Source organism: Rattus norvegicus, chromosome 3 (genome assembly GCF_036323735.1).
Source record: "Rattus norvegicus strain BN/NHsdMcwi chromosome 3, GRCr8, whole genome shotgun sequence".
Classification (NCBI taxonomy): domain Eukaryota; kingdom Metazoa; phylum Chordata; class Mammalia; order Rodentia; family Muridae; genus Rattus; species Rattus norvegicus.
Window position 1 is genome coordinate 76472701 of NC_086021.1, and position 22945 is coordinate 76495645.

A 22945-nucleotide genomic window follows, 5' to 3' on the forward strand; every position below is an offset into this window, starting at 1 on the left:
GTTATATACTAGTTTGGGGATTCATGAGATTTGATAATTTTTAAAAGTCTTATAAACATTGTATAAATTCATTTATTTTTATTAAAATTAAAGAAAACTGTTTTAAGTGCTTATTGCCACATCACACAGTGATAGATAATGAGACTCGCATTTAAAATGACAGAATAGAAAATGTGATCTCAAAGCTATTATCTTTAAAATCTGCCTCTCAAATAGCAACCTGAGAGTTAATGTAAGCATCGTTATGTCCCAGGAAGACCCGTCAGACACTGATGGCTTCAGAGCACAAGTAAGCACCCGCTCTGTGGGCTGTTGTAGACATTTGATTTTCTTCATTCTGCCGCATTAATGTGTCAGCATGCTCTAAGAACTATGTAGGAGTCACATGTTGTTCTGTCTAGAGTAGTAATGCATGTAAGGTCAGACTTCCATGAAGGGTTCATCCTATTTATATCTTATATATGCTTTACACGGTTACCGAATAGGATAACTCTTGGTGAGGTACCACAGGTATCTTAAAGTTTCCGTTTCATTCTTGAAGTTGGTGCTGGTAAAATTCCCATTATTTGTTGCCGTCTTTACAAGTGCTTCACCTTGAGGGAGCAGTGATGCCCCTGAGATCCTGCCTTAGAGCCAGTCAGCAGCTGTCTGTATTAACAAGTCTGTTTGTTGTTCAGATGAGGAGGAGGAAGATGACGTAGCAGCTCCTAAGCCTCCTGTTGAACCTGAAGAAGAGAAAATTTTAAAAAAAGACGAAGAGAATGATAGCAAAGGTATCTTAATATATTTACGGTTTTTTTTTTTTTTTTGGTTTTATATTTTGTTTTGCTGCTTCCTTTTAAAACTTGTTTTATTGTTGATGAGTTAAAGTAGAATAAAGTGCTCTAAGTCAAAGAGGTGAGTTTTATTTCAAAAGAATATGTGGCATTTCTTAAACCATATTATAATAGTGAGTTGACAGGATTTAATTGACCTAAATCATACTTTAAAAACAAAAACAAGGGGCTGGGGATTTAGCTCAGTGGTAGAGCGCTTACCTAGGAAGTGCAAGGCCCTGGGTTCGGTCCCCAGCTCCAAAAAAAAAAAAAAAAACAAAAACAAAAACAAAAACAAAATGTTTTTTTTCCAGCTCCCCCTCATGAACTAACTGAAGAAGAAAAGCAACAAATTTTACACTCAGAAGAATTTTTAAGTTTCTTTGACCATTCTACAAGAATTGTAGAAAGAGCCCTCTCTGAGCAGATTAACATCTTCTTTGACTACAGTGGGAGAGATTTGGAAGACAAAGAAGGGTAATGTTTAATTCCTAAGATCATAGTTTCTGCAGTCTTAAAGTATGTCAATATTAAGAATGACACATTATAACTGTCTTCTTCTGTAGGGAGATTCAAGCAGGTGCTAAGCTGTCATTAAATCGACAGTTTTTTGATGAGCGTTGGTCAAAGCATCGAGTTGTTAGTTGCTTGGATTGGTCATCCCAGGTAAAGTATAGAAATGAGGTTGTTACAACTTACTTCTTAATTTAATTAGCATATAGTTTTATTTTGGCTGCGGGACTTCTTGTAATTAAGTCAGTGTATGTCATATTAAATAAGCAATACTGAGTGGTGGATCTCCATTGCCATTGCTATGTTTACTTGCGGACCTTGGAAGGAAAAATTTGAACTGCTTTTAGATTTGGATTTAAAGACAATGTTCAAACCCAATTTTGCTAATTTAATTGTCCACTAAACACTTGATGTAAAAATTAAACATTTTAAATGTTAAACTGTGCTAATTTAAAATTAGATTAACATCCGGTGAGTATGACTATGAAGATGATTTTTAGAACAACCTGATAGACAGTTAAGAACATAAACAGTGGGTTCGGTCCCCAGCTCCAAAAAAAAAGAACCAAAAAAAAAAAAAAAGAACATAAACAGTTCTTATTATTCATACTTTTTTTCCCTTCTTGATTCTTGTGAGCAGTATCCAGAATTACTTGTGGCTTCCTATAATAACAATGAAGAGGCTCCTCATGAGCCTGATGGTGTGGCCCTCGTATGGAATATGAAGTACAAGAAAACTACCCCAGAGTACGTGTTCCACTGCCAGGTAAGATCGTCATCATCGTCATTCAGCTGTCTTCCCACGGTTAAGTATTCATTCATAAATTCAGACAAGTGCCTTTTTTCTTTCCCCATCAACATGATTTCATGGGATTGGCATTTACTAAACCACTCCATATTTGCAAACAGCTGTCACACACAGAGCTGAGCCCTCTCAGTTCAGCATGATCTGCCTTTTTCAGCTTTCCTAACATCTCTCCTACAGTGTTTAATCACACCTAAAGTCCTTTGCAGTCGTGACTTTCTGTTACCGTGACTGACCATATAGATGGAATCTTCTGGAATACGTCTTTCGCACAGGAAGTGGGACTTACTGCTGAATGTAATTAGACAGCAGCCCCCCTGAATCTCTGAGACATGGCCTGAAGAATTGCAACTAAAGAATTTTAAGTAAAAACATGTGGTTGAAGTAGGAAGCAGATGTAGATTTTTTAAGTGGATTTAGCAAAAGTTAGGATAAGTTAAAATCTTAATAGTGTCATAATTCAAAATAAACACTTCAAATCAAGGCTAATATATTCTTTACTGTCATATTACTGTCAGAGGTGAGTCACAGGCCAGCTGTGCTTCAAAAACTGTAATTATCGAAGCGAGTTTTATTTTGTTTGATAATCATGTAAACATATAAAGATCACATTTGACTTTTGAACAAAAACTATTATAATTTTTTTCTTATAATATTAAAATAGCATGGATTACTTTTAAAACTTCTAATACCTTAAGCAGTAGAGAGGGAAATTTTTTTTTTTTTTTTTTTTAAGAAAAAGGAGTTTATTTTGGCTTACACTTCCAGAGAGATACTGGTTATCATTTTAGGTAAGATTTGACAGCAGGGAGAGAAATAACAATGAAAGGGCAAGAAGTTAGTTGGTGACATTGTATTTTTCACTCAGGAAACAAGAGAATAGAAAGGAATGCCCAATGACCCAATTCCTCTAATGAAGCTAAACTTCTTGAAAGTCCTACATGCTTCATTAATAAAGTCAACTGAAGACAGAGCATCCAGATATGAAGCTATTTGACATTCAAACCATAGCAACCCTAAATATTTTTGTATCTTCTGTGCAGGTTAAATTTAAAAAACTACCAGATTGTTCTGGCAATGGTTTATGCCATCGAGGAGATCAACAGGAACCTCCATATTTTACCCAATGTGTCTCTGGGATATGATATATATATAATGTCCTGTTAAATGAATGGTGGACATTGGATAGATGCATCACATGGCTTTCTGGGCTGGAGAAGTATGTGCCTAATTACATGTGTAGGAGAGAGATGAAGTCTATGTCAGCCCTCACAGGCATATCATGGATGATATCTGCTCATATAGGGACACTGCTGAAAGAGAGGGAAATATTTCAGACTGATTTGTTTTTCTAATTCACCAGACTTTTCTCACTTAAATCTTAAATACAAAAATTCTACTTTTTGCAGTCAGCTGTAATGTCTGCTACATTTGCAAAATTTCATCCAAATCTTGTTGTTGGAGGTACATACTCAGGCCAAATTGTGCTTTGGGATAACCGTAGCAATAAAAGAACCCCCGTCCAGAGAACACCACTGTCAGCTGCTGCACACACAGTAAGTAACTGGTCATCTCCTACACTGCTGCTTGCCTTCACCACCAATTATGGCGTCCCAGGAAAGTGACTTCCCAGCATGCTTCCTTGTATGTGCAAGGTGCATATATCACGGAGTCATCTGTTTTCTAAGACAGCATCTTACTAATCAACAGAATAGCAACAAACGTCACGTTAAAGCTAAGTCAGTGATGGGATACTGCCCCAGCCATGTTCAAGATCCTAGGCTCACCTCCCAAGAGCAACAAACATAAGCTGTCACCTTACAGAGCTATCTGGATGTGAAATGGAGCGCCTCTAGTTAGACTGATTTTTTTTCTGAGTTTTGTTGTTGTTTGTTTGTAAATAACCTCTGAAAACTTTTATGCCTTTAGCACCCTGTCTACTGTGTAAATGTTGTTGGAACACAAAATGCTCATAATCTGATTAGCATCTCTACTGATGGAAAAATTTGCTCCTGGAGCTTAGACATGCTTTCCCATCCACAGGTAGGTTAAACTTAGGAACATGAAATTCTGAAGGAAATATTAGTTTTTAATTGTGTGTGTGTGTGCGTGTGTGTGTACCCTAGTGTGCATTTTATCATAAGCTAGTTTTATACTATTGCACAGAATATAAACCTAAGTGTGTTGATAATTTAAATATATATCTTATCAAAGCTTTTTAATTTAACTGAGGTAGGTTTATATTACTAGTATGTTAAAACAATAGCATACAAACTAGTTAAAACTAGAAGCTTTTTAATAAGATTTGAAATTAAAGCTCTACAAATTAATTTTCTCATTTTTTTCAATGTAGGATAGCATGGAGTTGGTTCATAAACAGTCAAAGGCAGTAGCTGTAACATCTATGTCTTTCCCTGTTGGAGACGTCAACAACTTTGTTGTGGGCAGTGAAGAAGGTTCTGTGTATACAGCATGCCGCCATGGCAGGTAAACCTAGTAAGAATTTGCCGTTGTTTAAAATTTTCCTTTGAGTCATCTCATTGAAACAACTTGTTCCTTATTTTAAGTAGAATCCTCTCCTAGACTTGGGACATTAAATTTGGGTACCAAAAACTTGAGTTAATTTTTTTAAAACTGTAGTAGTTTGGATTCATGTGTCCTTTGATTGTGTGGGTTGCAGTATGTTGTAGGGATCTGTGTGCACATGCTCACAAAAGTTACTGGTAGGAGGTGTGTTCAGTAATTAGAAATGCAGTGCGTATGCAGTACGTATTGGCCTTCAGGCTTATGAATGTGATTCTGTTAGGTTCATTCAAACTTTGAATTTTAGTCTGAGCCTACTGATAATGGTATAGCAATGTCACTACATATGTTAAACTGACTAATAGTTCTCCTACTGTTCTGTCTGTTTTGAAATTGTCTAGCTGTCCTTTGAAAACATTGACATCTGGACCTTATTTCCAGTACAGATTGCCTTCATTTCAAAGCTTTTGATTTAAATTAGTCCAGATTGTTTCCTACACTGTATCCTTATACAGCATCCCCACACAGCATCCCCACACAGCATCCCTACACAGCATCCCTACACAGCATCCTTATACAGCTTCTTTACACAGCATTCCTACACTGCATCCTTATACAGCATCCCTGTACTACATCCTTATACAGCATCCTTATACAGCATCCCTGCACTGCATCCTTATACAGCATCCCTGCACTGCATCCCTATACAGCATCCCCACACAGCATCCCTACACAGCATCCCCACACAGCATCCCCACACAGCATCCCTACACAGCATCCCCACACAGCATCCCCACACAGCATCCCTACACAGCATCCTTACACAGCATCCCTACACAGCATCCCTACACAGCATCCCCACACAGCATCCCCGCACAGCATCCCTACACAGCATCCCCGCACAGCATCCCTGCACAGCATCCCCGCACAGCATGCCCACACAGCATCCCTACACACAATTCTGTGACCTTTTTTAACCACTGAAGAATATGGTCTTTTGAGTTCTCTTGTCGACAGCATGGTGTTTATGGCTGTAAAATGCCCCTGCTATATTAGTAATTTTACCACATCTGAACAGAGTGGCATTTGGCATAAGTTAGGTTGTTGAACTATGAACATAGAATTGTGTTTGAAATTAAGTCAAGATCTGCTGTATAAATGATAATATTGGCTGGGTGTGATGTTGCAGGCATTATATCTCAATACTTTGGAGGCCGAGTTTTGAAGCTCGTCCAGCCTACATAGTATGTTCCAGAGCAGCTCAGGCTACATAGATTTGTCTTAAAAGTGAATAAGTAAAAATGTTAAGAAATTAGTATATGATGTACTTCTAAGAGAGGTCCCTAACATGTTGGCTTTTATGAAATAGCAAAGCCGGAATCAGTGAGATGTTTGAGGGACACCAGGGACCCATCACGGGAATCCACTGTCACGCAGCTGTTGGCGCAGTAGACTTCTCACATCTGTTCGTCACTTCGTCTTTTGACTGGACAGTAAAACTTTGGACAACTAAGGTACCTGAAACACAACATTCTGCTCATTTGGTCAGTTTCCTGACACAAGGTGGTGCTCTAATACTGCAGGGAAAGACTTGGCTTAGGTCTTAGCCAGATTGGAGTTGTTTCCCAGTCAGTAGGACCCAGTGTAACAAATATGATGGCCCCACAAACAGTTGAAGAATAGGCTTCCTCCCACTTCAGGCTTCTCAAGCAAAGATCTGTTTACTCTGAATTGTGTTGGGGAGAAGGCCCTGGTATTCCCTATACTCCCTCATATAATTTCATCCAGCTCCACACAAAAGCCATTCATTTGCTCTGTGGAGAGCTAAGAGACTTAATTCAGGACTGCAGTGGTTCATAGAGGTGATGAGAAATAGAAGACAGAAACCATTTGCAGGAAGTCCTATACAATGAGACTACACAATAAACTTGAGTCATTAAATCATTGTGAAGGTACATGTGTGTTTGATTTTTTAGTGTAGTATAACTAACTTTGTTTATTGAAGCTTAGTAAACTGGTTACTTTGAAATAGGTACTTAATGATGAAAGTGTTTCCTGTTTGTGTTTCCTGTTCCTCCAGTAATTCCAGTGAGTGTAGCTTGGCTTGGCCAGTGACAGTCTCAAAGACAGAGCTTAGGGAGCATGTGATAGACTCTGTCATTTTGCTTGGCCTTATTTATATTTAATTTTAACTTGCTTGCTTTCAGGCCCTTCTGCACAACCGTAAGTTGCTAGTAAAACTGCACATTCAGTGTATCCTAGTCTATGTGAGCTGTGTTGAAAACCTGATTTTTCTTGTCAATCTTCTTTATCTTAATGTTGACTTTTTGACTCCTTCACCATGGAACAAAGTTTAGAGACGTGCTGTGGTTCTTGAAGATCTTTTAGAAAATCTAGTATCTAGCATCTTAAGAGATGCTGTCTGCGGGGCTGGGGATTTAGCTCAGTGGTAGAGCGCTTACCTAGGAAGCACAAGGCCCTGGGTTCGGTCCCCAGCTCCGAAAAAAAGAACCAAAAAAAAAAAAAAAAAAAAAAAGAGATGCTGTCTGCTATAGTGAGCTCCTGGTTGTGTGCTTACTACGTTCTGGCCTCAGCATCCAGAGTACACTCGCTGTTCACTCTTGTCCTGTCTTGGGCCCCACTCTCCGCCTAACATAGAATGGTTCAGAAAACAGCCTTGCAGAGCTTGCCCTCTAAAATTGAGCATTTCAGCTTTGACATTAACAGACACAAAAATAGCACTTAAGTCTATGAAGGAGCTCTCTAGGAAGTGGCTAACACACTGTCCAGCACATAAGCGCATCTAATTAGTCTTCTCATCCATCCTTGGATCTTACAGTAGAGAACAGGTAGAGAAGAGTCTCGTAGCCATGAGCAAGACAAGCGTGATCTACAACTTATATATGGGAAAATATACACTCTGCTAGTAAACAAGGCAAGACACAGAATTACAAAGATAAAATCTACCATTTCCACACAGGCTTCAAAGATCCAGACAAGTTGTAAGATTTCTGGGTGTACTTTCTCATGCACTAGCCCTGTTGGTGTCAAGAGAGACATTGTATTTTTGACACATTCTTGGCCAGCTTCTTTCCTATTTTGGCTATTTGGTGACTGACTGAGTGGTTGATTTTTAAATATCAGATTTTCAGTTTGCCAGCGTCCTTTAAATTTGAGTATACATTGGCAGGATGTGAAAATGAAGAGCCTGCCTTGTCTCCTGGAGAGTGAGCTCGCCTGTGAGAGCAGACCGATGGCTTCTAGGTGACACTTCATTAATGGCTCATATTTTAGTTTCTCTGCTTCAACATAGAAGTTGGTTTTATTTATTTGTATTTGTATGTGATATATATATTGTGTATGTGTGTGAATGCAGCTGTGCTTGTGCCAAAGTGCACAAGTACAAGTCTCAGGACAACTCCAGGGTTAATTTCTTCTGCTACTTACCAGATAGAGGGTAGAATTCGGATCATCAGGCCTGTGCTCGGCACCTCTGTCCACACAGCCATCTTCCTGTTCCCAAAGAGATTTGGGTAAGAATGATAGGAAGGCATCTCTCTTTTTCTCTCTAATTAAGTTTGGTTATTTCTTTTATTTACTCTCAAATATGATACATATCTCTCCCTGCCAACACCCTTCCTGGTGGCCAAAGGATGAGCCAGTATAGAATAATATATTTTTATATCATATATGACCAAGAACCCCCTAAAATATTAACATAATTGTCTTGGCCTATGTTGTTTTTATATAGTTTAGTGATAGTACTCTTGTCTACTGTGTATGAGGTCCTGGGTTCAATCCCAGCTCAGGAAGAAAAGTAAAGACTAAGAATTACTATCTGTTAGTTTATCCTTCAGCGAACAGTTCCGTTCTGCAATGGTCAAGCAGCCACATCTGCTAGGTGAATTTCTATCTATGGCCACACTGTGCACTCAGAGTCAACTGATTCAGACTTGAACTTCTGCCTCCTAGTTTAGTTGTTGCTATGTATCTACCTTTTAAGTAATTAGATTGAGGTCCTGCTTGTGCTGAATAATGAGTAGTATACGTACTCATTGATAATGAATGCTAATCAATAACCAGACAACGTCTTAAAATTGTGTTAACAATATTATTCCAATTCTATTGAAGCTTTTATTTTTAATTTTTTTAGCTTTATTTATTTTACATGTGTGAGTGTTTTGTCTGTATGGATGTCTGTGGACTACATACAGGCCCAGTGCTCTCAGAGGCCAGAAGAGGACACCAGACCCCCTGGAACTAAAGTTACAAATGGTTTTGAGCCACCATATGAATACTGGCAATTAAACCTAGGTCCTCTACCAAAGCAGCCTGTACTCTAAATTACACAACCATCTCCTCAGGTCCCCGTTTGAAGCTTGTAAAACACTTGCTCACATTTATACATTTAACAGACATGTGAATAGGCCTTGTTTCTCCACCTCTCCTTTTTAAGTGCTCTCCTGCCTTAGGAGCTGAACCCCTATTAACTGGAAGAATGAGTCATTGGATGCTGCCATATCTCTGTGTTTGTTAAGATCTGAATGAGACATCTTCCGCTTACTGTCTGTGTGAGTTTTGTAAGAGTGGGGTGCGGAGACTGCAGTCTGGCACTGCTCACATGCACTCACACGTACCCTAAAACAGTCACGAGTGTGAAGCTCTCTAATCCCAGCCTCATGGTTCCAGTTCACAGACTGCTCTGGGTACTTTCTGACTTAAGCTATTCGCAGTGTCAGAAACACAGAAGTAAATGATGACTGTCCCCGTATTGCTGAACTTGGTGTTATTGCTGCTTTGTTTTGATTTTGAAACAAGGTAGCCCTGACAGTCCTGGAACTCAGCAGCCAGACCAAGCCGTCCTCAGACTCAGAGAGCTCTGCTGGCTTCTCCCTCCCGGCACTGGCATTAAAGATGTGAGCCGCCATGCCTAGCCCTTTCACATTAGTGAGCATCAACAAGCTGCTTCTGTAATAGTTAGAAGACAGTTGAAATCTCAGGACACTAAACCGTAGAAGCAGATCCGTGAGTCTGGAAACAGCAGGGAGAATGCATGAGTAGTGACAGTTTCTTCAGGGTAGCTGGAAGATCAGGATTTGAGGTCTAACCGGTCATCAGCTGATGGTCCCGGCACATCTCACCAGACTGTCCTAGGTCTAGTCTGAAGCATTGCTAGGCGATGGCGTCTTACTGTGTGCAGTGTATATTCTGGTTTCACAACCGTTTTCACTACGAGGTGGCAGGGTCAGCATTGTTAATAGGGACATTCTGTAGAGTCATTTTTAGGTTTTGTGTAATCCACTTGCAACTTAAAATTTTCACAGTGCAATGTTTCAGTGGCCATCTTTAATCTGGTAGTGTGCCTGCTTAGTTCAAGCATCTATAGCATTAAACAGGGTTGGTTAGAGAAAGAAATGCTCCCTGGATGATGGTGTACGTCTTTTAATCAGGACTCTGGAGGCAGAGAAGGGAGGTCTCTGTGAGTTCAAAGCCAGTCTGGCCTACAGAGTGAATTCTGGGGCAGCCAGGGCCACACAGAGAATGTTGTCTCAAAAAAAAAAAAAAAGAGAGAAATGTTCGCATAGTAGACAAGTTAAAATGAAAACTCGATTTGAAACGGAGGGAAGGTCTGAGGGAAGGCAGGCTGGTGCTGCAGGCCCAGTTCCACCTGGGGGCACTACGCAGTAGTTGCTACGGCCAGTGTCTCGCCTCCTTTGCATATTTAGAAACTCAATTTTGTCAGCTACTGGAATTGATTAGATGGGGGAATGCTGAATGTAACTAACAGGCTCCTAAGACACTGGTACATTGGAGAATGTCAATTTATTAATTTATAGTCAGAAACTTAACTGCCAGAAGGGCCCAGATAGTCCTGCTGGCCTGACCAGCTCATTGTTTCTCTGTAGACTACCCACATGGGAAGCCAAATTATAATCAGAAGATTGCTTGGTGAGCAAGGAATTAGAACAAAAGGAGTTTTATCATTTGAATATTCAGTGGCATCAAGCTAAGATAGCTTGATTCATTCATCTTCAAGTAAAGATAGCCGTGCCATGGGGTAGTTGATTCTCAATCTGTTGTGTGTGACTCCCTCTCTCCTGGGCGGTGCTGAAGTGGTGCTGTCTTCATTTGCCTTGTAAGACTCGTTCTCACTAATACACTCTGCAAAGATTGTCTTAATCAGGTAATATGGGAAGTTATTCCTGACCTTGGGATGATTTGTGTGTGTGTGTGTGTGTGTGTGTGTATGTGTGTGTGTGTGTATAAGAGAGTATGTGTGTGAGAGAGTGTGTGTAAGAGAGAGAGTATGTGTGTGTGAGAGAGAGAGAATGTGTGTATATGAGAGTGTGTGTGTGAGAGAGTGTGTGTGAGAGAGTGTGTGTAAGAGAGAGTGTGTTTGTGTGAGAGAGAGAGAGAATGTGTGTATATGAGAGTGTGTGTGTGAGAGAGTGTGTGTGTGAGAGAGAATGTGTGTGTATGAGAGTGTGTGTGTAAGAGAGAGAATGTATATGAGAGTGTGTGTGTGAGAGAGTGTGTGTGAGAGAGAGTATGTGTGTGTGTGAGAGAAAGAGAATGTGTGTGTATGAGTGTGTGTGTGAGAGAGTGTGTGTGTGAGAGAGAATGTGTGTGTATGAGAGTGTATGTGTAAGAGAGAGAATGTATGAGTGTGTGTGTGAGAGAGTGTGTGTGAGAGAGAGTATGTGTGTGTGTGTGAGAGAATGTGTGTGTATGAGTGTGTGTGAGAGAGAGTGTGTGTGTGAGAGAGAGAGTATGTGTGTGTGTGTGAGAGAGAGAGAATGTGTGTGTATGAGTGTGTGTGAGAGAGAGAGTGTGTATGTGTGTGTGAGAGAGAGAGAGCGCATGTGTGTGTGTGAGGAGAGAGAGTGTGTGTGTGTGTTTACTTGTGGGTATGTGTGCAGAAGCATGGGATCCCTGGTGTAGGAAGGGTATTGTCCTCGGCAAGGGCAGTACATGCTCTTAACCCCTGCGCCTTCTCCAGCCCTGGAATTTCTTTTCAGGGAAACTTGTTTATTTCTCTTATCATCCAGATTGAGGGCATAGTTATTTCTAGTTCCCTGTGAATCCTGGTGTCTTGACTGTGGAGACTCTTGTTATTAGTCTAGAACGTCCCAGTTCGCCCAGCTTTGCAGACAACTGTCTGTATCAGGTTAGTGTTGGTGCTGTAGCAGCTTCTCACAGAGCGGCTTGAAATGACAGGAAGTTGTCAGCTTAGGTGGCTGCTTAGCATCGGGAGTCTGAGAAAGTGTTCCATGCTTGTCTCCTAGCACCTAGGGAGTGGCAGGAATCCTTACTGTTCTTTGGCCTCAGCTGTGTTCGCTGCAGTCCCTGCCTTTGTCATGAGCATGTGACGTTCTGAACCCATTTGCTTCGTTAGGTCTCTGCATCCACATTCTCACTGTTTAAGAATGCAGGTCATAGCAGCTGTAGCCAACCTGATCACTATAACCTGTGCAACTTGGTTACGTTTACAAGTACTAGACAGACATGAATTTTAGGGTAGCATTCCACCCAGTGCATACCTTGAGCTTAGAAAGAACAGCATGGTCTGTCCCTTGGCCACGCAGTGCTCATTGCTACAGCAGAACCAAATGGTTGTTCTGTCTATTCAAATGCTAGCTGTTCTTCACAGAAGCCCTTCGTCTTGATTTCTTTTTTTTTTTTTTTTTTGGAGCTGGGGACCGAACCCAGGGCCTTGCGCTTGCTAGGCAAGCGCTCTACCACTGAGCCAAATCCCCAACCCCTTGATTTCTTTTTGGCAAATGTTTTTGCAGGTTGTTTGTAAGAGTAAGAGCCCAATCTATTATGCATTATATGGGTTAGAGGTTCTCGTTCTTGGTCATCTGTGAAGCAGCCTTTTAGACTTTTAAGTTCTTCCTGATACCCAGACTATTGAAATCAGACCTCATGAGAGAGACCCTCACAACACTATACTGAAAGTTTTTTTAAGGTGGCCCCAACGAACGGTCAAGCTTCGCAACCACCAATTTGAAGCCTTTGTTTTATATACAAGGAAACAGGCTTAAAGAGAATGAGTGAGTTGTCTGAAAGCCTAAAGCTGGTTGCTGGCTGGACTGAAACAGCAGGCTGGGTCCCATCCCTCCCCAGCGCTCCCTGCTGCCTCAGTGCCATTTAGGCAGAAGTGCTCTTCAAAGTAAAGGAAGACAGCACTTTAAAAAGATAGTTAAAATGTCCTACTTGGGATTTTAATTTGTAGTATTATATATTAAATTACTGCACTATGAAACATTATTTGATGTTAAATATGTATATTTTCTCAGTGGGGTAAAACTCTGGCTAATCCTTAGATAACTATGTGTTTTTTCCAGTTAGGTTAGAGAAAAGTTTTAAAATAGTCACATTTTAAATCGAAAGACATTTTGCTTCCTTTTACATAATTTTAAAAATTGTGATCTTTTCAGCTAGGGGGGTGGTAGCACACACCTTTAATCCCAGCACTCGGGAGGCAGAGGCAGGCAGATTCTGAGTTTCCCAGCCTGGTCTACAGAGAAAGTTCCAGGACAGCCAGGGCTACACAGAGAAACTTATTCTTGAAAAATCAGTTTTTAAAATAAAAAATTGTAATATTTTATCCACGCTACATAGCAGTCATATCCACTGACTAGATTAAATATTTGATCTAACCATTTCCTGAGATAGTTAACAATCTTCTTTTCATTTTAAATGTTTTAATTAATTTTCATATTGCTTTTTAAATAACTCGTGGTTTATAAGAAGGAGTATGTACTCATTCTGGCTTGCTGACCTTTGTTACTGTGAGTCTCATGCACCCGAGTGTAGTTCCAGGTCATTCTCCGGCCATGGAAATAAAACAGTTCATGTGTCTATTCTGCTGACAAAGTGTGGGTGACTTCAGTTTCACTTGGAGAAGATACTGTCTTTCTCTCCCTTTAGTTTTTTGTGTCTTGCTGTGAAGCCCAGGCCGCCCTCAAACTTACGATCATTCCAGATACTGGGATTACAGGAGTAGCCCATGGTGCCAGGTCATAGTTGTCCTTTGGTGGCCATGAGCAGTCAGTTCTGAGTGAGCACACACTTAGCATGGACTGGCGTGGTCAGAGGACATGTGTAGGTGTCCAGCTTGAAGAGATAGCACCTGGCAATTCCAAAAGAGTCTGCCAGTTCCTGATGCACGAGGAGGGTATGTGTGGGTCTGCTTGCTCTGCACCTTGTCCCTACTTAGAGTTTCTGGTGTTTTCCCTTTTAACCTTCCAGTGGGTGAAGTGACATTGCCAGGTGTTTTCATGTGCAGCGTGGTGATTAAGCAGCCTTCATGACATTATTGCCCATTTTGTGAAATGTTCATGACTTTGCCCATTTTTGCAGGACTTGGCTTGAACTCAGAGTCTAGCACATGCCGGGCAGTTGTTCTACCATGGAGCTATGCCCAGCATGTAGACCATCACATTTTTGTTCCCTCCAGCGTGGACACTAACTCTAGTGCCTCCAGAATGCTAGGCAAGTGCTATGCCTCTGAGCCGCTCCCCAGTCCCCAGCACCACATTCTGATTGAATATAGGAATATGACTGTTAGCAACTTTGTTTTAGGTTTTCAGTGATAGACCTTAAAACTGCCTGTAGGGGTTGGGGATTTAGCTCAGTGGTAGAGCGCTTGCCTAGGAAGCGCAAGGCCCTGGGTTCGGTCCCCAGCTCTGAAAAAAAGAACTAAGGAAAAAAAAAACAAAAAAAAACTGCCTGGAAATGGGGTGTCTAAAGTACTGTCACAGTAGTCAAAGCTTTTAGAATCATTAGTGTGCCGGAAATACGAGTGAGTTACCCTCTGGGGTGGCTTTACAAAGCTCACGGGTGATTGTAAACACCTTTCGGGGGAGGCGGTCTGTGTCGCTATTCTCTTAACAGTGACTTTGAAAGAAAAGAACTACCCTTGTCTCTGTTTGGCTTAGTTTTTTTGTTTTTGTTTTTTAATTTTTTGTTAATTTGCAGGGGGTATTAGGTTTTGTTTTTATGTTTTGTTTTTAGTTAAGCATTATGGGCTACTGCAATAACCATGATATTGACATTAACTATCATACCTTTTTTCTAAAATCGGGCTGGTAAGATAGATGGCTTAACAGGTAAAGGTGTTTTCCACCAAGACCGACGACCTGAGTTCAAGCCCGAGACCCACATGGTAGATCAAGAGCCGCCTCCCACGGGTTGTCCTCCACCTTCCAGCTGCTCCCGCACTCAAGTCTGCCAGCTTAGAGTGTGTGAGACCCAGACGAGAGCAGGAGACCTATAGCGCTCAGTGTACATGGAGAGATGCGGAACTCCTCTGGTTTCTGCTGTTCTCAGACTGCTCCACATCACAGTGCCAAGCGAGCGTCTGCGTGCACTGTGGCCGTCAGTCTCTTCTCACACAGATGCTGACACTCTGGGTCTTACAACCTGCAGAGCCTGGCTCGCCCGGCTTACCGCTGACGTCTCTCATTTTTGCTGGAGACACTGTGAGACTTTGCTTTGGCTCTCTAGTTGCTTTACCTGCTTCCATAGGGAGATTTCCAGGCGATTCAAGAAGACCGGTGCCTCTGCTGTCGTTGTTCAGGGACTGTTCACTGACATGTGTTCTGAGGCTTATTTTATTCCTTTCTCAAAGGTAGCATCACTGCTACTGGTTAAGAGGAAGGTGCTACCCAGTACTTAGTTCGCAGTGAGAGAGGGAGACAGTCTAGGCTGAGCTGGTGTCAGACTGCCTTAGGATCTCTGGCGTGTGTCGGGGACGAGTGGGGAAGGATTTCTGTGCGTCTCCTATGCTGACTGTGCTAAAAATTAACTTTTCCTTTTCAGAATAACAAGCCTTTGTACTCATTTGAAGATAATTCAGACTATGTCTATGATGTTATGTGGTCACCCACCCACCCAGCCCTGTTTGCCTGTGTGGATGGCATGGGGAGACTGGATCTATGGAATCTCAACAATGACACAGAGGTGAGCTGGGAAATGACAGAAAATCGGAGATTTATTGAATAATTTGTGAAATTTCTTTTATCCCAAGGAATGTAAAAGTGCTCTGTGATTGTAGCTTCATCACAAAGAAACCAAGTAAGCTCTGTCCCTCCGTAACAAACAGCATGCTATGCCGAGCTGCAGGAGGAGACGGCGCTGCTGTGAACACCGGGCAGCCTGGCTGCTGGGAAGCAGCCTCGGCCTCCTGTCCAGGCACAGCCTCCATGGGGCGTAGACTGTGCTTTCTTTCTTAGTCTAGGAAACAGAGCCTCGTCATTGTCAGAGTAAGTTAACCTTCATTCTGAGTTCCCTGTCAGCCTTGGCAGGATTGTGTACATCCACAGATGCTAGCCTTAGACTGACATGTGTGAAAGAAAGCCAATGTATTTCGATGGCCTTTCTCCATGAAGGATTGAGATCAGTGACATTAACTATAAAATGAATATGGAGCCGAGCATGATGGCACACGCAGGTTAACCCCAAGACTTGGGAGGCAGAGGCAAGAGTGTCAGTGAGTTAGAGGCTACCTACATGGCAAGACCCTGCCTCAGAAACCCAAGGTCTGAGCATGTAACTCAGAGGGAGAATATTTGCTTAGCATGTACAAGACCCTAGGTATAGATCCCAGCATCATAAATACTAGTATTACTAATATAGAAACTATCACATTTCTTAATTGCTTTACCACATTTGGCAATGCATTTAACTGTGTCCGTGAGTTATCCTTAGCTAGTTTAAAGAGACCTGAAGTGTTTTTAGGTCCCGTATTGCCTCTGGTTAGCAGATGTGATGCTCATAACAATTGTTAGTAGTGCTTGTGGGAGAGTCACTGGTGCCCTCCAGCTCCCTGGGGCCATCTCTCCAGATCCTTGGAAGTCAAGTACTTAGTTCTACAAAGATGAGAAAGGGAGAGATATGTTGGAAATGCAAGAATTTCAATACTATTATTACCTACCATTCACTAATTTGTTCATTTATTTATGTATGAATGTATGTATGTATGTATGTATGTATGTATGTACGTACGTACGTACGTATGTATGTGTTTGTTTATCTGGCAAGCTGACTACATAGTTCTAGAATGCAATCTATGGGCTAGGCTGGCTTTGAACTCACAGAGGTCATCCCCCTGCTTCTGCCCAACAACCCCACCCACCCCCAAGCCCAGTGTGGGGATTAAAGGCATGCACCACCATGCCCTGTCCAAGTTTACTTTCTTAGTTTGGATTTTTCTACCAAAATTTATGACCATAATTAGTTGAAGATCTTTCTCTTAATAGTTTGATTATAATGCCTCTGGGATAATAGCTTAGGATTGACTGATGTCACCATAGGGACTACATTGGTCATATTTCAAAACTTGTAAGTTTAATCATGCTTTTTTGTGTGCCTCAGTGAGTGTTACTGAGTGTAGCGGATGTGCAGTCAGACGCCAGAGCCCCCACCCCTGCGTGGGCACTGTCTCCTCGGAGCCTTCCCTGGAGCAGGGGCGTGGGAAAACTTTGTCCCAACAGTGTGGACTCTTTCTAGGAGCTGCTGTCTGTCGATTTAACTGGTTTTAGCTGAGGAAGGTACAACTGCAAAAGTAATTCCTCTCCTTTAAGACTGAACTGTGATCTGGTTTGATGGCACTGGAAATATTTTCTTTTTAAAATGAGTTTTAATAATGTTTTAAAACAGTTTGACTCCTTAAAGAAGTAAACATAAAAACCCTTTACTATGGAAATGCATACAGCCATGTAAGAATTTCTTAGCTAAGTACTTCATATTTTCCCAGCTCATCTTCAAGGGGTGACGGTAATGTCGTTATAATAAATCTGAACAGAGAGGAAGGTGGGAAAATTCTCTATCTTGTCTCATCTCTTTTTAGAAACACAGATTGGAGAAGTGTTGTCGTTTACATGTTCGGAAGCTGATGAGACTTTTAACTATGCTGTGTTAAATGACTTAGGTGCCGACTGCCAGCATTTCTGTGGAGGGCAACCCTGCCCTTAACCGTGTGAGATGGACCCACTCGGGAAGAGAGATCGCCGTGGGTGATTCTGAAGGACAGATTGTCATATATGATGTGGGCGAGGTATGGGGCTTGCTGCTATAGTTTTGACACATTTTCTTAGTGGCAGAGCTGTGAAGGGGTTGTGGTAGCTGAGTCTAGCAGTGTAGCTCGTGAATTGTATGAACTGCATGGTTGTGTGCATTCCACCACAGAAGCAGCTTGTGAGGCCATCTCTCTAAGTGGGCATCCTGTGCTCTCATGCTACAGATGTAACAGCGTATGACAGTACCATGCTTCTAGATTCCTGTGTTGCTAGGAATTCTTCAGACAAGGAAATGTGGGATCACAAAGCAGACTTGGAGTTTTACAGAATTGATACTGAGATAAAAGTTTATTGTGTGTTCATAGATTTGTGTGAACTAGATAGTAGAAATCAAAGATAACATCTTCGGCTAGCTTTTTCTCCGAGAATAGTTAATGTGCCTGAGTATATGTGTGTGCATTCGTGCATGCGGGCAGCAGCTGGTGGATGTCTGCAACTGGGCTTACAAGCTGTTATGATTCACCATGTGAGTGCTGAGAGCTGAAACCAGGTCCTCTGCAAGAGCTGCCAGTGCTCTTAGCACTGAGTCGTTCTCCATCCCTTCCATAGTTCTTTAGTACCTGTGAGAAAAACAAATCTTGAGACCTCAGCCTGGGTGCAAAGGCATGAGATGGAGTTGAGCAGGATGAGTTGGGCTCTCTTGTCACTCTGCTTGACTGGACACAGCACCCAACGACACAGGGAGCAGAGCTCAGTTCTTCCTGTTTGGTCCTGACTAGATCCTTCTGGACTTTTTCTACATGGTTATTCCCCATCCTGTTCTGATACTTTGTGGCTATAGCAATCAGATCTTGGGGGAGAGAGATTATCATTTAGAGCAACCAGTTGGACAATGCATGCAGATGTTTTGAGTCTGCACTGACTGATGGGTGGTTGTTAGCCACACCCTTATTCAAAAGCTATGGTTAGTCAAACTCAACTGTGATTTTTTTTTTTTTAGTTAATTTTAATTAACTTAATGTAAATTGTCACACTTGGCTGGTAACTACCTATTAGATCTTGTATATTGAGAAGCAGATTTGTTCTCTGGCCACATTGGAAGACCTGTGTCCTGTCACGGCAGGGTCAGTCTGTAGAACACAAGAACAGCTGTAGGGACATCTGGGTTGACTCTTGGAGGCCAAAGCACCATAAACTTCTTTTTCTTGTTTGCTCTTTACTCAACACTGTGCTGAATAGCAATATAACTTCTAACCAAGGGGTTAGAGTCAAGAACGAGTACTTTATGTTCCAAACACACCCTCTGTTCAAAAGGCTGATGTGTGAGGGTCATGAATTACAGGCATTCTACACAGAGAGATCCTGTCTCAGAAAAGAAAAAATAAAAGAACTATTTCATACTAATAGTGGTGCAGAAAATACAATTAAAAGTTTTGAATGCGTCTCTCTCCCTCAGCAAGACTCAGAGAGGATCCAGGAAGTCTGTCTACACAGCATCCTTGTTGTATCCTTGCACTGGTGGTAACAACAGATTCATTTCTGAGGCTGCCACGACATGTTTTACAAACACCTTTTGTTTTGAAATGTTGTAAATCATTATTATAGCCTCTGTAATTATGGAAAGACCCTTTAGGTCAATTATTACTTTTTAATGGAAAAAATTATTTGAAAACAGTAATAGTAGATAAGATGAATTTTTATTTCATTGCTCAGCAAACATTGTCTTTCTTTTAACAGCAGATCGCTGTTCCCCGAAATGATGAATGGGCAAGATTTGGCCGAACACTCGCAGAGATTAACGCAAGCCGAGCTGATGCAGAGGAGGAAGCGGCTACCCGGATTCCTGCCTAGGCCTGGAGGGTGGCCGTAGCCTTATCGAGTCTGGCAAAGAGGATGAAGTAGATCCTAAACTATTTGCATGCTTCTGATTAAACGAGAATTAAAAGAAAACTCCATGGATAGACTGGGTTTAATACAGGAAGCAAAGCTTACCGAGCCCTTTTATATTCTATTCCCTTTGCTTTGGATTGGTGTCATTTTTAATACAGCTGACAACTTTACAGAATGCAGCCTTTTCTGAATTCTAACACATGGGTGTATATTGTTAATTATTCTTTTGGATTCTTTTGAACTTGTACTACTATATATAATTATTTCTAAAGCACAGACTAAGTGAGTTCTGCATATTTCTAAAGAGCCACAGTCCCTTATTATGCAATACAGTACATGGGTCCTTGTCAGTTATGTCCTCACTGCCCTGAGTGAGTAGGAACATTGTTCTTAGTGCCAGCATGCATTCGCCTACCTGTTTTAAGTTTCATGTTGATGCCGTTTTCCTTCTCTATAGTTCATGGTAGTTATCTATAAATAAAAACAAATATGTGCTAACTTTTCAAATTTTCATTTTTATGTTTTGAAATTTGAATTTTTCTCTTATAAATTTTTGTTACTTTTTTAAAGTTCCTGATGCAAGCAGCCACCTTAATCCTGTGCAGCCTTAAATACACATCATATAGGGATAATGCTGTTCTCCCGGGCATTGCAAACTCGTATGGGATAATTTGTCAGTGGATATGTTCTCTTAGGTTAGCTTCTGCCTGGCTCTGTTACCTGTTCTAAAGAGTAAATGCTCACTTCCTAGCTTGTACGGAGGTTGGGGGGCTATGCATGTAATTAGAGAATGGGCGGCTTGGAGAGAAGCTTGCAGGGGTGTAGCAGCCACAGCAGGAACCCAGCTCAAGGGTCCACTCTGCCCTGCAATCCTCTCTATGCTTGGGGTTTGCTAGCTCAGTTTTACAAATCTTCAAGGTGGATAGCAAATGTGTGTGTTAGTGTGGAAGTTGGCTGTGTCAGTTCAGGAGGGAAGGGGTTGAGAGCAGATCTACAGGTTTACACGGAGCGTCCTTTCCTGGTCTTCACCTTCAAATCCTTCTCAGTTTCACTCTTCACTCAGTAGAACCTGAACTAAAACACTAGAATTCAGAATTTGAACTTTTTTGACTTTATAAGAAGGATCTGTTGAAAGAGAATTCTACAAAACGGAAGTCTACATAACAGAACTTCTTCACTCTTCGTACTCTGTGGTGTAAGAAATAATTGACCAAGAATACTAGACCCAAACTGCAGTTCTAGCTTTGACATCTCTGAGAAGTGTGATGTTAACCAAGCCTGAACCCTACTTATTCTGATACTTATGAATTGTCAAGTACATAATTTTTAATTTGTCTCCCAGCTCCAAAATTACTAACCTTAATTGTATCAGTTAGTGTCCACTTCTAAATCTTTAGTTTTCATAGTCGCCCCATAGTTGCCTATTATACACCAAAAAAACATCCAGATTATCTCCTGGTAGGAATTCTAAGGTCAGAGTTCAGTGTCAGCTGAGTCCTACTGTCCTTCTGCAGAAGAATTCATATACTCAGAGGAACTGTGTTTTTATTCTAAGTTTGTAAAAATGACTAGAAAAAAGGGAAGATATAAATGTTAAAATATAATGTTGAGTAAGGTTGGAAATTGACATGGTCAATCAAATGGCTACTGGTCTCAAGTTGTTCTTTTTTTTTTTTTTTTTTTTTTTTCTTTTTTCTTTTTTTCAGAGCTGAGGACTGAACCCAGGGCCTTTAGCCCTCTACCACTGAGCCAAATCCCCAACCCCCTCAAGTTGTTCTTTTATAAAAGGAAGTATTTATTCTCCTCAAGCAGAAATTCCTTGGCACTAAGTATTTATAAATAGGGTTTGGGGCTAGTATTATAAAATAATACTTATTTTATAAATAAGTATTGGGTGAGGGGAATAGTTTCTCCCTCACCCCTCAGAAAAACTTAACATAGAGTAGACCCTTGCTCATTTAGTCTTGCTGTGACTGAGGAACACAGCATTGATTTTTCTGAAGGGAGTGTCTGAAGTCTGTCATACGGAACAAGGCTCACTTGGCAGCAGCCCTGAGGCTGCTCTAACAGGCAGGCACACTGAGAGGAAGTTGGCTGGGGTCGGGGATCATCCACTTTTTACTTTTAGGCACGACAGATCTTCGTAATTTTGAAAAATACCTCATGGCATACATTGTAGTTTACTTGTGGTCGGTTTTTTCCTAGGCAGGAGACAAGGCACAGCTTTGGCTCATTTCCTAGATTTTGTTTCTCTGCTTTTGAATAGGAAGTTAAAGATTATCGCCTTCATTTGTGCTGGGAAAGCATATTCAGTTTTTCAGACTGTAGTTAACTGGGAATAAATTTCTGAGATCATTTTTATTGTCATTTAAGCTAAATACTTAGCAATTGAAGCTTTTTTCCTCATCACAGATACAGTTCTCTGCTAAGTTTGGCAAGGCTGTAGAAAACGTATCTGTGACAGCACTGAGAACGGTGTCATGAAGGACTCGAAACTTCTAGGAGAGGAGGCAGAGGGAAGGGTGACCTGTCCTGGTCTTTGCTTTCACCCAGGTAGACGTCACCACTTAGCCATGCGGAAACTCGGAGAGTTCGGGAGGCACACTGGCCTCCCTCTTGCTTTCTCTCAGACAATTGAAATGTCTTTTTGTCAGTCCCAGTGTTTCAGTGTCTGCATCAGATTGATATTCTAACTGGAAAAGCTGCATACTTAGATGCTAACTGGAGATCAGTGACAGCTCTCACTGTGCACTGCTCATGGGGAACCATGAGCATCCAAGGTGTGGTCATAGAGATCTTCAGCAGAGGTCTAGGGTATAAACCAACAGCTCTGGTGCTTTTGATGACTTAGTTTTAGCATCTGGTTGAGGTAGGGTTTGTTTTCTGCGTTAATCCAAGACACATAACAGAAAGAAAAGAGTTCATACTTTTGAACTGTCATCTTGCTGATTGCTGATAGCGGGGACCATTCAGCTTTGGGGAAAATACTCCCAAGTAGAATGATATATTTGACTCATAAAAATATAAATGAATAAAATGTTTTTAAAAAATTTAAAAATCCTGGCAAGATAACACAACAGTTAAAGGCACTTGCCACCAAGCCTGACCTAAGTTTGGTCTCTAGGGCCATGTGGTAGAAGGAGATAATCGGTTTCCACAAGCTGTCTTCTCGCATGCCTGTGTGTGCATGCACACAACACACACAGTATGGAATGATTTACTTAGACATCAGTCTTATGAGCCAAGGGAATATGAAAGGAACATTGGTGCTGGGAAGAGACTCATCCGCTAGGAATGCTCGCTGCTCTTAGAGGGTCTGAGTTCAGTTCCCAGTGTCTACATCCCACAGCTCACAACTGCCTGTCACTGCAGCT

At 41.4% G+C, this 22945-nt stretch overlaps 1 protein-coding gene across 15 annotated transcripts in view; it reads left to right on the plus strand.

The window, feature by feature from the left end:
• The window catches only part of Dync1i2 (dynein cytoplasmic 1 intermediate chain 2), a 51162-nt gene extending 31080 nt beyond the window's left edge, over nucleotides 1-20082 (plus strand). For 7 of the 15 annotated variants that reach the window (XM_006234346.5, XM_039104115.2, XM_006234344.5 and 4 more), the window contains 11 exons: nucleotides 678-773; nucleotides 1130-1292; nucleotides 1382-1481; nucleotides 1969-2094; nucleotides 3543-3689; nucleotides 4063-4176; nucleotides 4487-4620; nucleotides 6026-6170; nucleotides 15484-15624; nucleotides 17594-17719; nucleotides 19419-20069. In XM_006234346.5, the coding sequence (XP_006234408.1) occupies nucleotides 678-773; nucleotides 1130-1292; nucleotides 1382-1481; nucleotides 1969-2094; nucleotides 3543-3689; nucleotides 4063-4176; nucleotides 4487-4620; nucleotides 6026-6170; nucleotides 15484-15624; nucleotides 17594-17719; nucleotides 19419-19532 (1406 nt within the window). In that variant the 3' untranslated portion in view covers nucleotides 19533-20069. Of the gene's footprint in view, nucleotides 1-677; nucleotides 774-1129; nucleotides 1293-1381; nucleotides 1482-1968; nucleotides 2095-3542; nucleotides 3690-4062; nucleotides 4177-4486; nucleotides 4621-6025; nucleotides 6171-15483; nucleotides 15625-17593; nucleotides 17720-19418 lie in introns of all 15 variants that reach the window. The other 8 variants (XM_063283006.1, XM_063283007.1, XM_063283000.1 and 5 more) reach the window with 2 other exon arrangements.
• Nucleotides 20083-22945: the final 2863 nt, after the last annotated feature.